Source organism: Liolophura sinensis, chromosome 1, assembly GCF_032854445.1.
Source record: "Liolophura sinensis isolate JHLJ2023 chromosome 1, CUHK_Ljap_v2, whole genome shotgun sequence".
NCBI classification, from domain to species: Eukaryota; Metazoa; Mollusca; class Polyplacophora; order Chitonida; family Chitonidae; genus Liolophura; species Liolophura sinensis.
This window is the reverse complement of record NC_088295.1, coordinates 65,403,339-65,421,806: the sequence shown is the minus strand read 5'-3', so window position 1 is coordinate 65,421,806 and position 18,468 is coordinate 65,403,339. Positions and strand designations below refer to the sequence as shown.

General features: G+C 37.0%; 1 protein-coding gene across 1 annotated transcript; it reads left to right on the top strand.

The window, feature by feature from the left end:
- The first annotated feature begins 8,503 nt into the window (after positions 1–8,503).
- Positions 8,504–18,253, top strand: LOC135463397 (transcription cofactor vestigial-like protein 2). Its single transcript, XM_064740660.1, has 4 exons — positions 8,504–8,641; positions 9,051–9,312; positions 13,454–13,918; positions 18,216–18,253. Exons 1-4 carry the CDS (start codon positions 8,561–8,563, stop codon positions 18,251–18,253), a joined length of 846 nt encoding a protein of 281 aa, XP_064596730.1. The 5' UTR covers positions 8,504–8,560.
- The last annotated feature ends 215 nt before the right edge of the window (positions 18,254–18,468 follow it).

The window sequence follows — 18,468 nt, the reverse complement described above, 5'->3', positions numbered from 1 at the left end:
TGAGTCAATACTTTTAGGCACAGCATGCAGAGAAATTACTTTACAAAAATTTGACGATTAATTATTTGCGCCTGCGATCTTCTTTTCAAATATAGAACAATATTTTCATACACAGCTTGTTAGGTAGAGTATTTATACAAACCACTTGGATCTAATTTTCTTTAATTTAACAGTGTGGTGGATGCTCGCGGGCTTGTCCAACAGTGAACAACAGGCCAACTGAGAGCGACTGCTCTTTCAGCTATCAGGCCCTGTTGCTCTCTGCTTCATTGTAACTCTTAATCAGAAGCAGTTTGGACGCTTCCGTGTGGATAACCAGAGAGGCCTGCAAGCTTGGACTCTGGATTGAGGAACAAACCCCCAAAGAGACAGAACAGCAGATTCGAATGCGGAGATCATAGGACTGAGTACAACACGGAGTTCGGCTCACAGATGACTCTGATTTACCAGTCGGTTTGGCAAAAGGCTATCCCACGAGGAAGACGAAACGAAGAAAACAAAGTGGGTTTCGCGAGTGTTAGGGTTCTGGGGCGCGATCCACCCCTGTGACCCTACCACCCTGGAGATGAAAGAGCCACTTGTACGCTAATGGCCGCGTTCTAATCAGACACAGAATGAAGAAAAAATCACCGCCGACACATGATCTGGGTAACACGTGAAGAAGAAAAGAGCAGAGGAAGGTTTTCTGATGATTCGCTTCGTCCAAAGCGGTCTAGAATTTCTCAAATGCAAACAGCCTGGTGTTGATATATTTTGTTTCCACTTTCCAGAAAGACCAATTGTTGGTGTTAGTTATATACGGCAAATACAAGCTACGAACAGTTGTATACTTGTCAGGAATTAAGACAAGTTGATTAAGAAATATAGTCTATAGGCCTATTTCGTAAGCTTTGTCTCTTATTGTAGCCCGTGGTGTATTTAATGATGTCAAATACAGCGATTCAAGCTACAAATGGCATCACAATCGCCATCGTATATATTGTAACAGATACCGGCCATTCTGCACGTGTTAAACTTACAGGCCTAGGCCTATACATTTGTAGAACTATTGTGTGATAACAGTTAATAGGACAAGCACCAAAATTAATGTTTCATAGCCCTTTAACATGATTACTTTTTCGTTCCATTTCCCCACACACAATGGTGTATTTGCACTGCAATTACATGCTAGTTTTTGTTCATTTTGTTGGAAAGAAGAAAACGAGTTGTCCTTGTACATGTATATAGTTTGGTGAATACGTGAAGTAAGTAAGTAAGTAAATACACAAATCCATAAATCAGCGATGGAGACCAAAATTGCAGACCAAAATTTCCAAATTACGAAATTTGCAAAACAGATTTTGACCTATATTCATGTTATCAGACAGTTATATATTTATGGGTCGTTAATTAATTAAATTAATGCAACTTTTGGAACTGTTTTAAATTGTATACTTTAGTAGGGTTTAAAACACTTTGATCCCCCAAAGTATATTAATATAAAAGTAGTTCCGACAAGCCTGTTTATGAAATATATTTCCGCTTTAAAAAGAGCCTGGTATACGTGAGTTTAGATTCATTTCTCTGTTGTACTCTTAATCCTATGACGCTTAACTGTTACAAGTCAAGGTACACCTTTCCATCCTTTGTTGTACAACAGCTAAATAAGATATATCTCAACCGATTTATCTAAGATTTTAATAATAACAAACATATTCATGCATGTTTTTTATTGCCATATATGGCAGACTACATTGTATCTATATAGCAAGCAGATATAAAGGTGATTGTATGTATATCAATAGTCAGACATATATATATATATATATATATATATATATATATATATATATATATATCTGCGTCGAAAACATTTTCGAAAATATCTTGATTTAATCCGTATATTTGTATAAGGAGTCTTTTAGTGTATCGGGTAGATCTAGGGTTTTCAAACTCAACTCAAACAGACGAAGAGAGCACACAACTGGGAACAGCGGGATCAGCTGATTCGAACCGCACCTGTCTCCGCCAATCGACGTGCTTCTTTTGATCTTTGGGTGTTACAGTTTGTCGAACCTGGTTTTTATTTGACAGCGGACTTCTGAGGGGCTGTTTATCGTGTAGCTGCTGTTCGTCTCGTGTTTGTTTCATTTCTCTTCCAAGTAAATATTTGTACCTGTTCACATTTTACGCCTTTGACCCCGTGACCACACATAAATTATATGAAGTAGACGCGGAAAATGGTCAACACAAGCGCATTAAAATAACATATCTTTGTACGAAATTATTTCATATTAGACATTTATTTAATACAAACTGTAAGTTACGATTGAGAAATCGTTCAGCAAACACGTGGAAAGATATAGATATATAAACAGCACATAAGAAATACATAGCATATAATCATGATGAAATTACTTACGTATTTGCCATCAAAGGGAAATTCGCCACTATACACATAGTAATAATAATAACAATAATAACAATAATAACAATAATAATAATAATCATAATAATAATAATAATAATAATAATAATAATAATAATAATAATAATAATAATAATAATAATAAAGGACTGCACCGAAACTAAGACCAACCAACATATATGTCAAAATTTGATATTGAATACATGCATGTTTTCATATCTTAAATGACTATTTTTAAATTTTTGATATAATAATTATGGGAATTACAATGCATTGTGTTTCAGTCGTGCACTATATACAAAAGTAAAACCAAAACCTCCAGTCTTTAATCGCTACACTATGGCTGAAATATCGCTACTTTGGCGTTAAGCGCCACAACAATTCATTCAGTACAATTTTCGATACAATTTTGAAGTTGTATCTTCCTATATATACTTACGCTACACCCCGGCTACGTAAAGTTTCACTCCAGGAGAAACATGCATGCCTATATAATAGTGTTAGTAACATATTTGCTTCACATCCATGTTTCACTTTCGTGCAATATAATTCATTCCGATGTGCATGAAGCCGACCACCTCAAGTACATGTCAATTATGCTGAACGGTGTCCATTCTCAGGTGCCGGTTATAAGGGTTGTGTGTATCGGAGACGAAATATACAACTTCTATATACAACAGGCCTTAGAGTTCAGCCGGGGATCTTCTTCCCTGATCCACTCTAGCAATTTCATCCCTCATTGACATCAATATTTACTGTAAATGAGCTAACGGTGTTTTGTTCTCTCTCGGACATTTGTTTCTCATTAGCTGGTGTTAGGCTACAGCGATACCCGACGTGATTTATGCCGCTCTCTCCCTTTTTTTAAAAAATATGTGAGTTTTTTTATTGTCTCCCTACTGGGTAATCCAAGTTGTCTTTCCGGCAGCTTATACGTTAACTATCGCCTCATACATTCTTAAGAATACATAATTTAAGTCGTCGTAAAAAATGGCCTGCAAACATAACTTCAAAAGATGTTCGTCGCCAGTACACTTATTTTTCTCGAAAAGAAGAGAAAATGTCTGTTGTTTTTGATTGATGGCAAAGTTAAGGGCGAAACCGAAGCAAAACTTTTAAAAAGTTAGTGACGGTTTCATGGATTTCTTATCGGCACCACGTTGTCATTGTTATCACGTTCTGCAGATGTACGGTGCTATGGGGACGTGACTCGTTCATCACACAGACAGTGTATGTTGTTAGTTATGGACCACTGTTCGGTGGATTAGTTTTAACACTTAGCACTCACTATTTTGTTCTCGACATTCAGACATATACCTTTCATGACGAGAAATTTGTTAAAATTCGCATAATCACTTATCTGATGTTACTCTTTAAGTCTTGTGTATTGTCGACAATCACTGATTGTTATATTTAATTCGAGTTTAACGCGTCAAGTAAACTGGTAGTTAAATACGCCATAACGTGAACTGTAACGGCTTTACATCTATAGCCTTACAATATTGTAAGGGGCCTCCTGACTCCGTTGGTTAGTGAGCTAGCGCAGCGGGATGACCGAGGAGCCTCTGACCAATGAGCTCAAGTCGCTATGAGTTCAAGTCCAGCTCATGCTGGTTTCCTCTCCGGCCGTACGTGAGAATGTCTCCCAGCAACCTGCCGATGGTCGTGAGTTTCCCTCCAAGCTCTGCCCGGTTTCCACCCACCATAATCCTGGCCGCCGTCGTATAAGTGAAGTATTCTTGAGTACGACTTACAACACCAGTCAAATAAATAAATAAATAAATATTATTCGGTATCAAGCTGAAACATGATCTCGCTGGCTCGTATTAGTGAAGAATGGCGTTCTATACATGTACCATTCATATCACTGAATAAATAATCACGTAATGATGTCTGATTGCCAGTAGAATTTTCTAAAAATATTATTGACTACATAACATTTTTGTTTATGGAATAACCGATTATGGCATGGAGCCTTATATAGGACGATTCTGCTATACATGTTCTTCAACAGTATCATGAGATATCATATTAGAGTTTCAGAGAAAAATGCCTGTAATATTAGTTTGGTAAATAAGTTTGATGCAAAGCATTTAACATGGCTATTTACATGATACACTTTATCGTTACATATATATTTCATCGTTACATATATACTTCATCGATACATATGTACTTCATCGTTACATATATACTTTATCGACACATATATACTTCATTGATGCCTATACAATGTATATACTTCACTGATACATATATACACTTGATCCAGTGTTATCTATTCTTTTAACACCACGTCTGTAATTATAGCTGGCTTTCACTGGTGTTGATTTAAAGCAGTTTGCACAGATCAGTATAGGAGGCTCTTGTGGCATATGCTCAGTGGTATATACAAAGAGATTTAGCAGAACCCTGATCAAGAATGCCACAGGCTCGAATCCAGCTCTCGCTTGTAGAGGATGAACTTTTAAGCCTGGATGTCTATCAGTTAACTGTCACAGAGCGATTGTTGACTCCATTCTGGCTTTTCAGTTACCTCCAATCACAAACCTGAAAACAAGTGGCAATTTTTTTCGTTAAACATGTAACACCAGTCAAGTGAGCCTATGCATGAATAAATCAAATTTTATAATTGTTAAAAACCTTTTAAACATTTACATTGGATCATTTGTTGTGTTTTGATTTTTTTGATAAAATAACATGCAACTAAATAGTCACGAAGGTCGAGTATAAGCAAAGCGGCTACATGTACTTTAGTTACTATAGCTTTATATCGTTATTATATATTATATTTTTAATTTATTATTATTATTGTTAGTATTATTATTATTCTGGCTTTTTGCAGATACTGGCAATGCTGACGTGATTTTGGAAATAAAATCGATTACAAACTTTGGTATGGGAGAATATTACGAAACAGATTTTTCTTATATACAGTTGACTTTGAATTCACCACAGATTATATAACTCATATTTTACTTATATTCTGCAGGTATATACTTGCCCGAGCATTGTAAACACGCTGCAATTTGATATTTTGTATCACCGGAAAGAATCAGTCCTTAATTAAATATATACCCGATTTGCACTACTCTTTATTCTTTATGCAACTGTGGACACGCACATCATTATTGCCCCAGTTTACGCCAGTGTTTGACGTTTTCAAATTTGCATCGGACTTCCATACCTCGGCATCACGTATACATTCCCCGTGCACTGACAGACCGGAGATTTGGGAAGGGGGGGGGGGGGGGTTGTTGTTGTTGCCCTTCTGTAGGATTAACCTTCCTGTCAGGAAGCTATTGGTTAAGTCAACAGAATTAATAATTACAGATAGAGAATCCTTCAATGATCACTGTTCTACTCTGACCTTACTGTTGACCGGACCCCTGGGGAATATTTGTGTTAAAACTAAGCTGAGGTTTAGAAGGATTAACGGAGCCCTTGGAACTTTCAATTGTTCTTTTGTTCACCGGGTTCGAAAACTCCAAACGGTACAACGAAACCGAAATAGACACACGCACGATACACAAAAGAGCGGTTCTGTAAAGTGGAATGAAGCAAAAAAAGACCTCGCTTCAAAAGCTTCTCTTATTTGATAACATGGGAATTTTATATTTGGAATCTTATGTAATAAAAAACAGCACTTCCTCGCTCCATCTTTTGAAACGCCTGTGGTTGAATTTCAGACGCAATATATGATGAATTTTGGGGAACAAATGTTCGAACTTACGTCAATATTGACAGTGTTCTGGGTTGAGGTGGAAGAACTCCAAAACACAATGAAATGATAAATCTTGGTAGAAATTGGTATGAATCAAATTGTTCCAGACGCCAAATTTGTTGTCTCAAGAGACTCATTACATCGGACGCAAAGCACCGAGCATCACATTTGCATTTTTTCTGCGCTTTTGATGCGGAAAATCCATGACGCTTCGTGTCCAAGACGATGGTTCCAAAATTCCTTAGTGCCGCCGATTGGCGACTGGACACCGCCCAATGAAAGCATTATGCAGGCTCACCTTTTGTACAGTTTTGTTTTCCCAGAACTGGGACTTGCCTTTATTGCTGGACATAGTGGAATTTTGATAGCCATCCCCTCGCTGTTTTTATGACAACAACCAAAGTCCTACAAGGGAACATCCCGTCGTTGCACGCTATTCAGAAATGTATATTACTTACAAATGCTCATACCAGTGAGCGCCAACTTTTCCCCTTTGTTTGCTTTCTGGCGCATCTTTAATTCCATCCATATGCGGAATATTTAATCATAACAGAGCTATTGCCGAGCTAAGAGCGCGTTGGCGATACACCCAGACCTTCGTGTTTGTCTCCAGTTAAAATCCTTTCCGAAACAGAGGCGACGGAGTAATAAAAATCTCTTGCCTATTATTGTTTTTTGCTGAAACCCGTTGACTTTGATAGCTCGGATAATTATGAACTAGAGCATTTAGCCGTGAGAGAACAACATGGGGCGATCCACAGTCCGCACGCATTTACTGTCTGCTTGGTAGCTTTAAAACATTGCACATGCACAACGTGAAACAAATAGTATATCACTTATAACACATGTAATTGTCCAGTTTCTAAAAAATATCAATCATCGGGTATGGTATATTATCCCACTATCTGGTATTTATGAAGTATTTGGATGTTATATACGAGAAAACTATTTGGCCAAATCAAAGGTTGGTACTTTGTTGTCGAAAGAGAGTGTTATAAAAAAAAAGCCGCTTTCCATACCATCCTTTATGTTGACATTCATTGACATCGACGAACCAACTTGTTCTGACCACTATCCAGTACTTTATCCGTGCCTGTATGCGGGGCTCAACCACAGGCTCGGACATCTTTTGTCAGTGTTCAGTTCGCTGATACATGTAGTATCTCGCGTGTGTAACGTTCATGCACTAGGCTGTATACATGAGGGAATCGCCAAAGACTTTCGCGAATTCCACGCACTTTCCTGGCACTTTCCAGCGGAGTTGGCCACGACCTTTGAGGTTGTGTTGCGTAGTGGTATGGTACAGATCATATAGCCCATACAGAGAGTGTTTACTCGACAGATGTATGTATTGTATAAATATTGCAGAGAATTATGTAACGGAACGGAGAACAAATGACAGCATAAACAAACAGGACCTGTTCTTTAGGCAAACACTGGCTATGGTAAGCTGTGACTTTCTGTTGGCCTGTGTTGCCGGGAAGCCATCCGGGTCAGGCGAGTCACTCCAACCCCGTAAAACATCCTTCATTTCTCTGACTTGTGACACGCTTGGCATTGTGGATGACGCAACCAAGGTTTACCTGATCTCTAGCTGATTTATCTTCACTGTAGACTCGATGACAGGCCAGAGAGGATGTCCCCCATTCTCCAAGCGAAACACTTCTCACTGGCCGTTCTTGTTTTTTTTTTTTTTTTTTTTTTGTCTTGTCGGCAAAAGTTGTATCGCACTTTACTTCCTAGAAGATGAGTAGGCCTATTTGGTTCTTAACATAAAATTTGCTTGGCGACAAATTATGCTAATACAGCACCCCTTTATATCCTCATTTACATACGGTGCATACATATTGTTGACATTGTTTCGGTCCCATGGGAGATAATTCAAATATTAAGAGGATGTTATACCTCATTTAAATAACAATTCGCCCCAAACTTCTTAACGGGTTACTTTTTAGTGTATTATGATACATTTAGAAGAATAAGTAATCTATAATTAGAAGCAGAACATGATAATAAAATTTAAAAAAGAAAACAACTTAGGCGATATATATATATATATATATATATATATATATATATATATATATATATATATATATATATATATAACAACCGAATTTCTCATTTCTGTCCGTGAATTTAAAAAAAAAATGAACTATAGGATGAATATTTTGTGTTTTTATGAGTTAGGTTTGAGTTTCTTTTAGTTTATTGTGGGTGTTAGTGGAATGCTTCCTGTCGGCTCCAGATGGCAGGCAGAATAATCGCGTCATTTTGCCTTCTCCTCCCTCCAGCTTCCATCAACCTCGGACGGCCGGGAAATGTTTGGGAGAATGCATTCCTCTTCGCGTCCATCGGAATATACGAAATATGTAACCTCGTCACACAAACTGGGCATGCATGCAGCATGAAAGCGATTTCTGCAGAGAATGAGCGGTGCAGAGGGGATGTTTCCAGTGTTCCCTACAGACGGACTTTACCGGCAGTGGAAGGACCCACTTGGTAGCCGGGTAAGTGTAACATTTTTACCAATTCTTCTCGTCTTAACATGCGCGACAGGGGACATATAGACATCTGATGACCTTAAACACCGTGTACACAGACTTCTTAGCAGAGACAGAGCTGGTACGACTGCCTGCCCTTCTGTAGCCAGCTCTGTCGACAGACAATTTAAATACAACCTCCTGACTTCTGGTATAAATGACATTTACACCATTTACCTTTGTACAACGTGAGCATTCTTTCATCTTTTTCTAACTCGCTTATTTCACCACAAGAGGTCGCTGAGGCCGTCAATGGCTGAACTCGGGGTAGAGACCTGACGGAAGCTCGCCTCTGTGGGACCCGAATCGCCTAAATAGCTGCAGTGCCTGTGTGACTTATTAGTGTGACATAGCTCTGTTCACGTCTACATTTCAGAAAGCCGGCCTGCCACAAATGCAAGATTCGTTAGATTCCGAGAATTATTCTGCGACTAGTGGAGCCGTTATAAAAGAAGAAGAAGTGTTAGAGAAGGAGCTTGTGCCTAAAGACACTCAGTATCTTACTGCCAATTGTGTCTTATTTACATATTTTACGGGTGATACCTCCAGCGTTGTGGACGAACATTTCTCCAGGGCCCTTAGTCAGGCCTCGAACTGTAGCGGGCCACTGTCTGCCAGTAGATCTTCTGCGTGGAAAGGTAAGAAAGGTGTATATATGTACACCTCTTTAAACTGTGTACACATGTACTTGTAGGCCTAATCTCTAAAACTGGTTGGTGAAATATTATAAAACCGACAGAGAAAAAAACCCAAGCAAACTGTTCGCACAATTTTGTCATTTTTAGGCATTAGTGACAAATCCTTGACACCTCAACGTCAGATCAGAGGCTTAAGTGCTGTGGGGGGCAGGTTATTGGCCACATGGACAGGGGTGTCAACCCCGGACGCTGCTGAGGGCAGTTTGTGGGTTTCAGGGAACTATATACTTCTCTAGCGAGCAGTTTGACTTATCGATATCTTGAATATTGGCCTGAAATTGTCTCTTTTGGAGGATCCAGGAGTGCATGGTGTTTGCCTTATGGCTCGGTCAACCCGGGCTGTCTGTTGTGGAGATTTATCGAAGGTTTACGCGGCGCCTGCCGGCTCTTCCACAGAAGGTGATCTCGGACGCTTCCGCGCCACCGCCACAAACTCTCTATCATAAAACAAACTTGATGAACCGCCTGTAATAAGCGCGATTCAGCTGCGAGGGCAACCTTGTGAAGAAATAACAAACACACAATCAAATGCCCTCTTTTATCAAAGAATACGAAACATTTTTGGATCGAGCTTGTCAAATATACAAACTGAAGAGATCTTGTGCGAAGTGGTCTTCCAGTCTTGATTCTTGACCGTTATACGCTGAGGTTCCCTCTTAATGCACTGTTATGTATATACTGAAACATTACCTGTGTCCATTCCCACGGGTTGGTCAATGCCCTATTCTCGTTATCGTAAGATATATCAGTATACTATAACAACGTATAATATATTAATTTCTTATGCGATCTGCAATGATATTAACAAGGCTCCTCGTCATTTCCACTGGCTGTTTGTATTAAGTTCTTATGCAATCTGAGTATACTAAAAATATTTCGTTTCACTCTGTCTGGTTCTTTAATAAAATTAGATTTTATACAATATGAGTATACCAACAACAGTACTGTTTATTCCTTGAAGCTCTTATACAACAGGAGAGTTCCGACCCATTCCAACTAGTCATTTAATCAAACAAATTCTAATACAACCTAAGTGTACTAACGTTATTTTGATTCATTCCTGTAGGCCATACAGTGTATTACATTCTTACACAATCCGTGTGATTTGGAGCAATATTCCTGTAATATATGATGTTGTTCCACAACATACATGTATAAGTAAACGCATTAAGTGTTATGTATTTTCATATTTCTTGTTAAAATACGCATCGTTCTTTTTTTTTTTTCTCGTTTTGTTTATTCATCAGAAGCACATAACGGACACTTGACATCATAAGCATTTGTAGATAATTAATTATATTAACTAGAACGGAAGATCAATATTAAATTCTTCATCGCTGAGCTTTATATAAATTGTCAACTTTATTTATCAGGTATATAATGTATGTTTATATGCGGATTCCTTCCTTCTGTGATTCACTAAAGGAAAAGAATCTGCAATCGGGTTGACGAAAGAGATCAATGGTGTGAATCACACATAACTGTAGTGCGATTCGCAACAAGACATGCTTTTAAATGGGATTTAGGCTATTAAGTACAGTTTGATGAATGGAGAGGTTGGGGAAATTCCTGTATTCGTGTACATGCCCCTTAAACGGAACAGTTGAAAAGATTACTGGTGCAAAGAAGTTTTAAAGATTTTGACCTGTACAAACACATTATGGTTTTCTTTAATAGATCACTTTGGTTTTACAAGATCACTGACTTTGCACGCATTGGATTGTTGTGAATATATTTGTAAATGTTTATATCGAAAAACTATGAAATAAATAACATGTAATAAATACATACATGTTTTGCCTTATACACTATACGTGCACATGCGATCAGAAAACTAATAAAAGAATTTATAAAAACACGGATGGACAATAATATTTAATTTAGTGATGGCAAATGCTGATTAACGTGAATACACCAAACGATTAAATGTGTCGCCGAACGAACATGTCCGTGTCTTATACCATAGCTGAACTGTCATGTTCAGTCGATATATTTTAACATATAATTCTTATATCTCTAAACAAGTATTTGCTCATAGAATTACAAAAAATCCCTAGTCTCAATTTGCGATTATCAGTACATTAAAAAAGGAGTTTATAAATTAGCTGCATGGCATACATCGGCGAATGAAATTTGTGTATTTTTATAATATGTATATCTTCACTTTATTGTCATCTGGCTAAACTTTTCTTTTTCATAGCTTGTATTTTTAACCTGAGTATTTGGTATTCAAGCCTTCCATTGATGTAAGCGACCTGTTTTTGTCACTTTGAATACGACAGGAAGTTTGATATCAGTTGGTGTCACGGAGTAGCTAAAGTGTAAACAATGTTGTGTACGTCTGCTTTTAACACTTGAATATGTAATATGTAATTTACGTTGAATCTATTCAACGCTAAACACATCGGTTAAACACATCTACAGCTATTATTAATATCATTATTCAAAACGCATTTTGTGTATTTTTCTGTGATCGTATGAACAAGATCCTACTGTTATACAAATCTTGTATGCAAAGTTTTATTGGATGTACTAAAATCAAGCTTAGGTCAAGTGGGTTCGTGTGTCTATGATTAGGGTTATCGTGGCATCTTCTCATTTAGATGGATCAAAATTTAACTGAATTCAGTGTTGAACTTTGAAGTCCGAAAATCTTCCCTAGCACTTAGCTCTTGTCTTAACATTACTAATCCAGGACATACTAGAATTACATCGACGGTATGGAGCCAATTTTGGGCTGTAGAGTCATGTTTAAAGCGGCGGGGTACACGCTTGTCCAGCTGTACGGTAAATTCACAACTCATGTGGACCTCACCGGATCTCACTCCGCCAAATAATCCCGAAAACCTGACGAATGCTTTCATATTAAATTAGCACCGTCCGATCTACACCAGCGTTATAAATATCCCTTTACGATTCGAAATGTGCGTTTCTCAAATGCTGACTCGTGCAGTCAGTTTGCCGAATTTGAAAAAGATTCTAACAACTGTAGATTTATGCATTAAGTCGTATGTAACGAAAACTTGATACAAGTAAGCACATAATAAAAATCTGTTTTATTCAATACACAGTACACAATAAGCTTTTGGCTATCCATAATGCAAAGTACACGCAATGTGTGAAATTAGAGTGGCTAGATTAGAAATTAGAATAGCTGAACGGCCCATGTTGTGTGATTTTTGACGGCAACAAATACAGACAGATATGGGGGAAAACAAGCAAACTAGGAAAAAATATTAAAACACATTTCAAAGCCAACATACTGGAAATTCATTTCTATAGTGCAGTCAAATAAACTACTTTGTCATCATTCAAACTACGGATAGCTGCAGAAATGCACTAACTACATATTTTTAGGTAACTGAAATGTTTTTGTTATCAATTTAGCCATAAATCTGCACATTTTTCTTTCTCTAATAATATTTGCATACTTCTTATTTTCTTTCTTTACTTCTCTATTTCGCTCTATTCTTCTTTATTTATTTTTTTAAAAAAATTTTGTATTGATTTGTTTTTATCTATTTATTCAAGATTTTTCATAAGTCTGACGACGGTGATGTGTACTGCTTTAAGGCCACTGTGGCTGAAGAGTTCTCGGTCTAAGTATCTATGAGTCATCCTGGTTGCTAGTTAAATAGGCTACTGATTGAGACCATCGTTATCAATTTACATATAAAGGAAGTTACAAGCCATTAAGACCATTACGCTCTAAATAATTGCAAAAGAAATACCACCATGTCGGACGAATATTCTTATAGGTACATTCCCCCCTAGAGCTTTTCAGCTTTCCCTGGTATGTGTTATAAATCTTACCCCAGATATGGAATAATAGTCAGAAAAGGATTTAAATTAATAATTTTAATTGGAAACCTTTCCTACTTGATGTAATGCGGGTCCAACCTGTGTAATTTAAAGTTCACTGTCATGATTTTACGATGTGTTTCGAACCGTCGAACCTTGCTAGGCAATTAGTAATGGTCAGTCCAGCTTGGACCCGGCTTGCCATTGCGCGTGAAAATTTAAACTGTTGGAATAATATTACGTATTTACTTTGTGCTGTTGTTTGATGGGTGTGTTTCAGATGGCTGGCCTATGTCACAGAGGAACTTTCCCCCGTCGTTCTGGAACAGCGCCTACCAGCCGCCATCGGCCAGCATGCCCAGCGCCACTTTAACCGCTGATCCGTACTTATCCGGATCTTTCCATGGCTTTACCGGGTTCCACCCACAAGACGCCTGGCACTACCCCTCCACTTCCCAGTCCCGGCCCCACGGCTTTTCCCACCATCGTTCCATGGCCGCCATGCCGGGCGTCCATGACTTCAGCTACGCCAGCATGGCGTCACCAAGTCATTACAGTCCGCATTACGGGTCCATACTAATGCAGCAGTCATTACGACCGGGGCGACTAGCCCACGGCCTAAGTCACCAATATGACTTGGGAATGTTAGGGAAAAGCCCGGAATCTTGGGGATCAAGGCTGAATGCCACAGGTAGATTAGGCGCTGACTTCACCGCTACATCCTCCCTGGATCCGTCGGCCTCAGGTAAGCTCCACCCTATGGTGCTCTAGAAACCACCTCCCAGTTTACTGTACGTCAACATAACAACCATTGCCGTTATGCATACCACAATTCCGCCTTATAGCATAGTATGAAACTCGCTTCATGTAAGACCAGCCTTATCACGCAAGATAAACCATTTGTAAAATGAGTTATTATATTAAAATCTGTACCGGTACATTGATTGCATGTCCTCCTATATGTGTTATATACTCTCAAAAAGAAAATGTGTACCACTCGTACACTTGTGTTTGCGTAGCTCGCTATGTAAGCAAGATGTGTATCACAAGTAGACAATTTGGTATACATTTGAAGTGTAGGTGAACAACGATGATGTATACAAGGTACACAATAATGTGCCTGTGCAAATTTGTCACAATTAATGTGTGCCTGCATGTAATACATATTTTCTTCTTGCCGTACACAATTGCTTTTGGCAGTATATCAATGCCGTGTTAGTTAACATGGGAACGTTATAAAGGAGATGATGTTTAGTTATTAAAAATTAACTGAATATGTTTATCCTTCTCTTCCGAAAGGATTACTTTTCTATTATACACAATTAGAAACAACCGTTGTTTAAGGTTTTCGTTTTTTAAAACCCAGGGCTATTTACCGGGCTTTACAAAGATTAAGAATTTATCTTCGATCGTTAACACTTCCAGTGTCTATACCTGTCTTGGCATATAGAACAACCCAGAAGCATGCAGTTATCCTGTCACAGTTACGAATTTTCAAGACAGATGAAATAATGGGTTTCGTTTTACAACATTTCTAAATTCTGCTTAACGTAATACCTTATTCAAAAGTTTTATTTTACTCCAAAAACAGGGACATGGACGGCGTCAAATGTATATACGCTGACGCTGTTCCAATATGGCGACGGAAACTATTACCATAGAATGTCCATTCGATATAGAATTTGTTATTATTTCGACCCGAGCTAATAGATTCTGTCAATGTAGCACATGGAGCGAAGGTGTTTAGCCGCAAACGTATTGACTTAGCGGGCAAATATACTGGGCAAATACTCAAACAGATAGTTTGTCAGAACCGGCAATGTGTGACATTCCTACAGAACGTCAGATTAGCTTCACAGATGAAACTGTTGACAGATCAAAATTCGAGAAATGGACGACGAGCGGAACATTGGCTGTTTTACGCTCCACAGAGAGTGTGGTATACTCTAGAAAACTACAGCTCTAGACACACTTCTTTAAACCTATATGGATTTTTATTGTTTTCATTTTTTCACCTGGTATATTTATATCCATACAGAATATAAGCTAGATTACACAGTCCGTTTGATCTTACGCTAATTCAGTAACTTTAAGGATATGCCATAAATATTTTGTTATTTACTATAGAGACTATTGACCATCGGTGCAAATTAGATTAAGAGCATATCCATGATTTATTGACTTGACGAATTCTCATCAATGTAAATCCTTCACACTAGCTTTTTACACATAGTTTGTTTTTCGTCAACTATTTCCAGATTCCGTTATGATTCATATTAGTAGTTCACTTTTTCAAGCTCATTAATATCAGCTTTATTCATATTCATGAGAGATACTTCCGTAAGCCTGAAAATAGTACAACATTCGTGGCATTAAGTTGCACAGTGACTTGGACAAAACTGTAGACGAGACATGAAACCTGTATATGTGCTTATAGCGTAGCCTACAGTTAAAGTGTGACTGAAATTTCAAAGTGAAATAAAATTGCACGTATAAGTGTCCAAAGATAGTATACTATGTTATTAAGACAAAGTGATTAAGAAAATGGAGGGTTTTGCACGTAAGAGCGACATGCAAAGTTTAGCCTGTATAGCGTTTTAACTGTTAACTTTTAAGCCAACAGTACGCCGTGCTGCTTGTTGTTTGTTAGCTTTCGAGGATATTGTTTTTCATGCACGACTCAAGAAAGTTATTGACGATTCCGCGAGCCGTAAATACCATTGCGTGACGATTATTAAGACAGTATACCTATATATATATACTATGCACGTGAGAATTTAGAGAGAGCACGTTTGTTCTTAGAACAATCTGTTTTTTTTCTTTACATTAAAAAAAAACCACAAAAAACATTGCATAGATACTAGTAAACAATCGTAAGGTTTTTATTTTCGCCTGTTAGGGTTAGAAAAGGGAAAACCTCGGCTAGGATACGGTAACTTCGTCCACACCTGGTTTCACCTGCTGCTATGCGAGGTATTCGGCTAAGACACCGGTGTTGTGCTATTAGACGAACCCGGTTATTAATGTGGTTAAGGAGATAGGAAGTGTGATGCTAGCCACGTAGTTGTCAATCCGCTATTCACATTGTTGGCCGTTACACCGCATCAACTGTTACATCATACCTGCAGACTGGTTCCGTTATTGTCGCTGTATACTCCCAGTTTGTGGGGCAGACCATCACACCAGACTCACGTTATGTGGCCGGGTTTTTTAGCCATACATTTATCACGTATACATGTGTGAAACAAAAGGAAACAAAAAGTTTAGGTTTTTTGCATCAGAACTAATTTTTTTTCAGTTTACTACAAAAAAATTTACAAAAGAATAAATTGTCCTTTTTGTTTTTTGAAATATTAATTTAGATCTTACAGGAAGCTGCCAAACATCATGGTATACATAACTATGAACGCAACAAAACCACAAAATGCTATTTATAAACATAATCAACAATTCTAGATCTTTTTTGTAGTTAATACATGGATTCATGCTCGGAATTCGTAAAATGCTACACTTCATTGCAGAATATGGATAAACATATTTTCTTAAATACTGTAAATTGGAGTTGTACGGAAATTTTTTAATTCGAAGTTCAGTATACATTTGTTAAACTGATGGTAATTTGAAGCTCAGTATACATTTGTTAAAATTATGGTAGTCCGAAGTTCAGTATACATATGTTAAAATGATAGTAGTTCGAAATTCAGTATACATTTGTTAAAATGATGGTAGTTCGAAGTTCAGTATACATTTGTTAAAATGATGGTAATTGGAAGTTCAGTATACATTTGTTAAAATGATGGTAGTTCGAAGTTCAGTATACATTTGTTAAAATGATGGTAGCTCGAAGTTCAGTATACATTTGTTAATATGATGGTAGTTCGAAGTTCAGTATACATTTGTTAAAATGATGGTAGTTCGAAGTTCAGTATACATTTGTTAAAATGATGGTAGTTCGAAGTTCAGTATACATTTGTTAATATGATGGTCGTTCGAAGTTCAGTATACATTTGTTAAAATGATGGTAATTCGAAGTTCAGTATACATTTGTTAAAATGATGGTAATTCGAAGTTCAGTATACATTTGTTAAAATGATGGTGATTCGAAGTTCAGTATACATTTGTTAAAATGATGGTGATTCGAAGTTCAGTATACATTTGTTAAAATGATCGTTTACTTTGATAATTGTGCTGAATATTCATGAAAATACTTGAAAAAGATACATAACGGTACAAATGTTATTGATAATAGTTCTAATGTTATATGCGACCATGAGTGTTTCCCAAATGTGTTTTATTTGATACCAGTATTAAATCATGTTTCAAATTTACTGAGCAAAATTTATGTCTTCAACGTACTTGTCCAGGGTTTAACAGCTCTGTTTAATAAAACAATTCTGTATTACAATATCACAATGTTAAGTTACTAGATAATTTCTGGGCTAATTTTTAACACATGACTTTAAGGTATTTAGTAATGAATGACATTTTATTTTTTCAATTTTACACATCTTCATGAAAGTGAAATACTTTTCTAAATAAAATAATTATACAGATGAAAACAAATCTCAGCTACGATATAAATTACTCGGAGTACCGATCCTGTGTTGTCCCCTGCCTGCATTGCTTATTCGTTTGTTCGTCGACTTGATACACTAAAAAATGGTCGCCATTGATGTCATCTTGGTGACCTATTACTTAAGTGATTTTAGTTAATAAGGAAAAAAAGTATCTTATTTTTCTTTTCGCACATAAGGCAAAAACAATTAAATTTAGAGTACCATTATTTGAAATTTATTATATAATATACTTGCGTATACAGTCGGTCAAACTGATAAATCGATAAAAGTTGTAGAAAATGTCTATACCAGGCACGTAAACAATTCCCTTACTAAAGTATTTTTGAATTAGTTATAGAAATCTCGCCATGCTCTACAATACACATACCACAGAATGTATAATTCCGATATATTGTTCAAGGTCTTGTATTTTACAGCCGACTGAATTTTATTCATTTTTATTTTATTTTTCAGGTTTGGACTCAGGACTTCAAGAAACATCTAAGGAACCATACTGGTTTTAAAGATTTAGAGAGTAAAAATATTTAAGACATTAACACATGTAAATATGATGTATATTTTATTCCGAAATTTCACAGGTAAAATAAATTTTGTACAAACGATTGTTTTTTATAATGTATTATTATTATTATTATTATTATTATTATTATTATTATTATTATAATAGATAGACTACGTTATGTGTGATTATTGACAAACGATATGTTAAACAGTGAGA